The following is a 7535-nucleotide window of genomic DNA, read 5'->3' on the forward strand; positions in this document are numbered from 1 at the left end:
GGGAGATGTGCATAGAGGAATGGGCCAACATACCGCCAACAGTGTGTGCCAACCTTGTGAAAACTTACAGCAAACTTGTGACCTCTCTCATTGCCAACAAAAAGATATAAGAAAATATTGATATGAATTTTTGTTTATGGCCAAATACTTATTTTCCACCATAATCTGTAAAATAAATTACAAAATAAATCTTGCCAAATCAGACAAGGTGATTTTCTGGATTTGTTTTCTCATTTTGACTCTCATAGTTGTGGTCTACCTATGATGTCAATTACAGGCCTCTCTCATCTTTTTAAGTGGGAGAACTTGCACAATTGGTGGCTGACTAAATACTTTTTTTCCCCCACTGTATGGTAATTTCGCATCCCCCTCCTCCAGAAATCAGATGGTCAAAACTGTTAGCACCTTTCAAAAATTGTGGGTAAACAACTTTGTTTCAAGCATGTAATGCTTTTTCAAACTCACCTGTGGCAAGAAACAGGTGCGGGCAATTTGAAAACACCTTAAACCACAGAACTTGAGAACTCAATTTGTTGAAAAATATCACCAATCTCAAGATTACAAGTCCATCTCCATAGATCTTGATATTCCTTTGTCCACAGTGCGCAACATAATCAAGAAGTTTTCAACTCTGTAAACTTTACAACACCGTAGCTAATCTCCCTGGGATGTGGACTGCAGAGAAAAACTGATGAAAGGTTGCAACACAGGATAGTCCAGATGGTGGACAAGCAGCCTCAATCAAGTTCCAAAGAAAATCAAGCTGTCCTGGAGGCTAGGTGCATCAGTGTCAGCGCCAACTATCCGTCAACATTTGTATGAAGTGAAGCGCTATGGTGGGAGATCCAGGACGACTCCACTGCTGACACAGAGATCTAAGAAAGTTAGATTGCAGTCTACCAAAATGTATGTAAGCCAAAATCCTTCTGGGAAAGTGTCTTGTGGACAGATGAGACCGGGATAGAGCTTTTTGGTAAAGCACATTATTCTACAGTTTACTAAAAACTCAATGAGACCTACAAACAAAATAACAGTACCTGCAGTCAAATATGGTGGAGGTTCAAAGATGTTTTGGGGGTGTTTTGCTGCCACTGGCATTGGGTGCCTTGACTGTGTGCAAGGCATGATGAAATCTGAAGGATACTAAAGGATTTGGGGTCACAATGTAAAAAGCTGGTTTTGTGTCCTAGGTCATGGGTCCTCCAGCAGGACAATGACCCCAAACATACTTAAAGAAGCACCCAGAAATGGAAACAAAGTGCTGGAGAATTCTGAAGTGGCAGCAAGGAGTCCAGATATAAATCCTTTGATTATCTGTGGAGAGATCTTAAAAATTGCTCTTGGGAGAAGGTGCCTTCACATATGAGAGACCTGGAGCAGTTTGCAAAAGAGTGGTCCTAAACTCCAGTTGAGAGATGTAAGAAGCTTGTTGATGGCAATAGGAAGCAACTGATTGCAGTTATTTATTCCAAAGGATGTGCAACCAAATATTAAGTTGAGGGTGCCAACAATTTTGTCTGGACCATTTTTGGGGTTTTGTGTGAAATTATGTCAAATTTGTCTTTTTTCCCCCCAGTTTTTTTTGTGTTGTTCCAATACACACAAAGTAAATAAAACGTGTAATTGCAATAATTTTCTGAAATACTTCATTTTCTGGAACATTTTCAAGGGTGCCAACACTTTATGGCCGTGACTGTGTATAAAGAAAATATATGTATATATTTGGCATCCTTGGGGTCCTGAATTGATTAAGTGGGGGATGTCCAGTGCTAGACAACCCCTTTAAATACTTGCATTTCTTGCAGTTTCATTAAACATCTTGTAGCGTTTGATTTCTACATCTTCTGTGTATCACAGCTCAGGTTACAGAATAAGCCACCAGTGATCAGTCAGTGAGTGCGATCTGAAAGCTTAGGGCTATGACCCTTGACTCTCTTCTCCTAAAGATCTACCAAGCTATTTTACGATCAATACGAAATACAACCTTCCCCTTAGTATCCCAAGTCCTTACTGTGGCCAGGTCTTTCTGTGTTAGACCCTTGCTCTGGCGGCCCTGCTGGATGACCTTGCCCACTTCCAGAGTCACTCTGTCGTGGTGCAGCTCCTCCGTCTCTCGGTCCAGCTTGGCTGTGTTCTTGGTTATGACGTGCTGTTTGTTCTGTCCTGCGGACCCTGGGGACGCATTGATAATGTCACATACATCCAGAGAAGAAACTGCGGCCCTACATCATAGTAGAGGAAGTCATGGAGCTCAGACTGGGGACACCACCTCACTGACTTCCCTCGCGCTCATCCTTTGGATCTGGCTGCAGATACCATAGATCCAAATTAATAAATCTATTAGAAACTTCTATACAGCTTGTCCGTCTACTGAGACTATGCTGGCTATAGCTAATAGTATACAGCAGAGAGGTGTACTAACTTTGGTAATGGGATGAAACTTTTTGCCATACACCTCCAGCCCCCAATGCAACTTACATTTCTTGGAAGTCTCCAGCGTATCCCCTCGTCTCTGAGCTGCAATAACGGCCTGTAAGACACAAACACAAAAAGCCTTCAATACAATAAGAGTTGTGCTGCACTTTATGAACAGGCTCAGTATTGACCAATGCTGTGGTGACTGAGAGTTAGGGAAAGTGAGAAGTCGGAGGTTTGACTTACTGACTTCCACAGCCCTGCTACCAAGGCGCCACATGCTGGGTAAGGCCTGTTTCACACATCAGATTTTTTGGTCAGTCAAAATCAGCTAAAATGGCAGATAACGGATCCATTCCTGTACTGACCACAACGTTTGGCACCGGACCGTTATTTTAATGGATCCGTCGAAGGAAGAATTTTAAAGGAACCGCTGCCTGGGGAAGAGGAGAAAGAGAGACAGAGAGATAGTTTTTCAGCCGCCAGAACAGAGTTTAGGGTTAAATTTGCGGCTGAGTGAAGTCTTTCGGGCATGCGCAGTGAGAAATGCGGATCCTGCCGCCCGAAAAAACGTTGCATGGTCCGTCCGGGTATGTCGGCGGACGTCAATTTTGGCGTATCCGAAAAAAAAAACGGATCCAACGGATGGCCATCCGTCAAGATCCTCCGGTAATGCAACTCAATGGGAAAAAAAAACGGCTCCACCAAGCAAAATGGCGGATCCGTTTTTTTTTGCAAAACGGCGGATTTTGACTGATGGTAAAATACGGATGTGTGAAACAGGCCTAACACTCAGAGCAGAACTCACACTTCGGTGTATGGTGAAGCCCAACACAGGCAATGATTAGAAAGTTTCCCAGACAAATTAGAGGGGTTGGCCTTCGATCACAATATCACAAGGAATAAACCTCCAGAGAGAATTACTGAGCACATACATTACTGATCCTGAGATACATCCTGTATTATATACTCCAGAGCTGCACTCACTAGTCTGCTGGTGCAGTTACTGTGTAAATATATTACTGATCCTGAGTTACATCCTGTATTATACCCCAGAGCTGCACTCACTATTCTGCTGGTGCATTCACTGTGTACATACATTACTGATCCTGAGTTACATCTTTTATTATACCCCAGAGCTGCACTCACCTAGTCTGCTGGTGCAGTTACTGTGTACAAACATTACATTACTGATCCTGAGTTACATCCTGTATTATATCCCAGAGGTGCACTCACTATTCTGCTGGGGCAGTCACTGTGTACATACATTACTGATCCGGAGTTACCTCCTGTGTTATATTCCAGAGCTGCACTCACTATTCTGCTGGTGCAGTCACTGTGTACATACATTACATTACCTATCCTGAGTTACATCTTGCATTATACTCCAGAGCTGCACTCACTATTCTGCTGGTGCAATCACCGTGTACATACATTACTTATGTACTGATCCTGAGTTACATCCTGTATTATATTACAGGGATTGGCTAGCTATTCTACTGGTGCAATCACCGTGTGTCATTTGACTGCACCAGCAGAACAGTGAGTGAAGATTTGGAGTATAATTCAGGAGGTAACTCGGTGACTATCCCAGTAGAGCAACGATACACAATTTGGAGTATAATTCAGGAGGTAACTCAGTGACTATCCCAGTAGAGCAACGATACACAGAGTTGGTCAGGATAAGTACCATAAACAGTGGCAGAAGCGCAGCAGTCGGCCCAGCATTTACTGTACGGGGATTGTAGTATGACCTAGCGCCATCCAGAGTCTGTAGAGAGCGTGGAAACAGCCCTGTACAAGGCTCAAAGGACACACACACACCCAGGTGTACAAATTACACACGTGACAGACGGGATTGTGTGCACTTTGGTACAGGAGCGTCTTTTGCTATTGTTATTGTACAGGAATAGAAACTGCAACAAAGTAACGAAACCTCAGAATTCCCCAGCAGTGAATACACTGAAAGCTCATACTACACCCAAGCCCTGTGACTACTTGGCCCTAGGCTTCTGCTTACACAAAAGTCAATCAGAACAAGCAGAGCTGCACTGCATGGAGGACAAAGCAGGAGCCCGATTATAGCTGTGGTCCCACAAAAGACAGTACACAGCATTAAGTGCCACCCACAGACCCTGGTTGGATCTACGACCCCTCCTGGTCGCTGTCTATTCAGGGAAGTCCAGGGTTTGTGCCACATCTGATAAACTCACAGACAACTTCCTTATTTATTCTACGGCGTAATCACGAGGCAGCAGAGTACTGTGGCTCTACAACTGCGGCAAAACTACAACTCCCAGCATGGCCCGGGTCACAGGTGCGGTATGTGAAGCATCAGGTACACACAGCTCTTTTCTCCGAACCAGTAGACCGCACAAAAACAAGGCTCCCACCACTAGAGGGGTCCCAAAATTTCTGACAGTCAGATCTCACAGAGGCAGGTCCCATCCTGCAGGTCTCGCTCAGCCCCATCCCTAACAGTCTGATCTCACAGAGGCGGGTCCCATCCCTGACAGTCTGATCTCACAGAGGCGGGTCCCATCCTGCGGATCTCGCTCAGCTCCATCCCTGACAGTCTGATCTCACAGAGGCGGGTCCCATCCTGCAGATCTCGCTCAGCTCCATCCCTGACAGTCTGATCTCACAGAGGCGGGTCCCATCCTGCAGATCTCGCTCAGCTCCATCCCTGACAGTCTGATCTCACAGAGGCGGGTCCCTTCCTGCAGATCTCGCTCAGCTCCATCCCTGACAGTCTGATCTCACAGAGGGGGGTCCCATCCTTGACAGTCAGATTTCACAGAGGCGAGTCCCATCCTTGACAGTCAGATCTCACAGAGGCGGGTCTCATCCTGCAGTTCTCGCTCAGCCCCATCCTTGACAGATCTCACAGAGGCGGGTCTCATCCTGCGGATCTCACTCAGCCCCATCCCTGACAGTCTGATTTCACAGAGGCGGGTCCCATCCTGCGGTTCCCGCTCAGCCCCATCCCCGACAGTCTGATCTCACAGAGGCGGGTCCCATCCTGGGGTTCTCGCTCAGCTCCATCCTTGACAGTTAGATCTCAAAAGAAGCAACACTTTAGTAAATGGCAGCAAAGTCCCCGACTGCTGTGACCATTTAAATGCTGCTGTCAAATGACGGTGGAATCTAAATGGTTCATGATCGGCGCTGGGTACACGTCGGATTATAACACTCGGTGCTGACTCTTATTAGGCTGGGTGCCCAAGGTCAGGAACAGTAGCGTTTGGACGCAGTGTGTTTTTTGCACCTAATAACATTCTATTGTTGAAAATCTGCAGCGGAGACACTAATTGCTATGCTGCGGCTTGTAAACCTGTGACTTTACGTAGTGGTAAATAGAAGCATAGTGGGCATGGGATTTCTATAAGCCTCATCCACTGTGCTTGTAATGTAGAACGCAGTGAAATCCGCTGCCATTCCTGATCCTGGACACGCAGCCTTAGGGTATGTGCACATGTTGTGGATTCCATTGCGGATTTTTCCGTGCGAATTTGGCTGAATCCGCAGATAAAGTGACCTGCGTTTTACCTGCGGATTCCCTGCTGCTTTAGTGCGGATTTCGCCTGCGTTTTTTACAACTGCAGATTCCTATAATGGAAGAGGTGTAAAACGCTGCGGATTCCGCACAAAGAATTGACATGCTGTGGAAAATAAACAGCAGCAAATCTGTGCGGAATTTTCTGCAGCATGTGCAAAGCAGATTTGGTTTTCCATAGGTTTACATGGTACTGTACACCACATGGAAAACTGCTGCGGATCCGCAGGGCCAAATCCGCAATGTGTGCACACACCCTTTGGCTGGGTTCACATTACGTTTAACCAGCCCGTTCAACGGTATAACATAACGCGATCGTGTTATGCTATACCCGCGAGCGCGATGACGGAGCCTCAGACGCTGCAGTTTTACAGCATGCGTCGTGATGCGCCTGACAATGGAGGGCAAAGGCAGCGTTAACGGACTGCCACAACGCAATATGAACCCGGCTTTAGGGTATGTTCCCACAATCAGTAAACGCTGCGGATTGGACATTGTGTACATCCGCAGCGTCAAACCCCCAACGTCCAGATGTTACAGCATAGTGGAGGGGAATTCATGAAATCCCATGCCCACTGTGCGTCCAGAGGCGTCTGCAGCTTCGCTTAGGGTACGTTCCCACGTTCAGGACCTGCTGCAGTTTTGACGCTGCACAGTGTCCGCACCTATTATGCATATTAGCGCACACACAGTTACACTTCTTACGCATGCGGATTTTCCTCAGGACTACGGGGGAAATCCACAAGCGTCTCTTTAGGAGAAAGTGCCATGCTGCGATCCTGAAAGACGCGCTTTACGTCAGTGTCCGCAGGTGCGCATAGTGGCCATGGGATGCCTACAACTCCACCATCAGCCATTCCTGACCGTGGCCACCTGCCTGACCCTCCGGGGTTCTTCCAGCCTGGAGCCAGCTGTGACTAGAGAGCTCCTAAACACTGATAGCAAGAACAGATGTATGAACCATTGACACAAAAGATGGGCAGGAGCCGCACGTACACGGCCGCACAGAGTGAACTGGCCAGCGGCGACACGTGCCGCCCCCTGCTGGGAGTCGTAGTCCTCACTGTACCTGTTTAGACTTGGCCTGGGCCGCGGTCGGTCCCTTCTTCCGCAGCACCGTCACGGTGTCCCAGTCGCTCTCCGCCATGTCTAGGCTTTACCTCAGCAGACGCTTCACACTAACAAACAAACCCCCAACACTGTCCGATGAACGCCAAACCTGCCAGCCCCGCCCACTCTGTCACCTGGTTAGTCAAAACAGCCATCACTCAGTGTAGAACCAAGCGCTGATTGGTGCAATGCCTTCAGGCTCTCCACATTGGCTGATTCCTGAGGAAAGATCTGGAAGGCTGAGGCTTAGTACTAACCAAGACGCTCATTGGCTGTAATAGCAGAACGCTCTGTGGTGATTGGCTGTTTGTTCTCTGCTGCCGATTTGATGAAAAGTAATGACCAGCTGAACTCTGATTGGCTAGTAGTCCTGGCGCACGTCAACCCTACTGGCTGATGTAAGGAGCTTGTAAGCATTAACCCTTACCAGCGAGGCCTGCAGCGCATGATCTGA

At 47.2% G+C, this 7535-nt stretch overlaps 1 protein-coding gene across 1 annotated transcript in view; it reads right to left on the minus strand.

Moving 5' to 3' along the window:
- EDF1 (endothelial differentiation related factor 1) overlaps nucleotides 1-7209 on the minus strand; it is a 31619-nt gene extending 24410 nt beyond the window's left edge. The window contains exons 1-3 of the mRNA XM_073556021.1: nucleotides 7041-7209; nucleotides 2479-2530; nucleotides 2012-2172 (exon numbers count right to left, since the gene is read on the minus strand). Coding sequence (XP_073412122.1) covers nucleotides 2012-2172; nucleotides 2479-2530; nucleotides 7041-7118 — 291 coding nt within the window. The 5' untranslated portion in view covers nucleotides 7119-7209. The remainder of the gene's footprint in view (nucleotides 1-2011; nucleotides 2173-2478; nucleotides 2531-7040) is intronic.
- Between the last annotated feature and the right edge of the window lie 326 nt (nucleotides 7210-7535).

This window comes from Dendrobates tinctorius, unplaced genomic scaffold (assembly GCF_039654945.1).
Source record: "Dendrobates tinctorius isolate UK_male_01 unplaced genomic scaffold, ASM3965494v1 ptg000231l, whole genome shotgun sequence".
NCBI classification, from domain to species: Eukaryota; Metazoa; Chordata; class Amphibia; order Anura; family Dendrobatidae; genus Dendrobates; species Dendrobates tinctorius.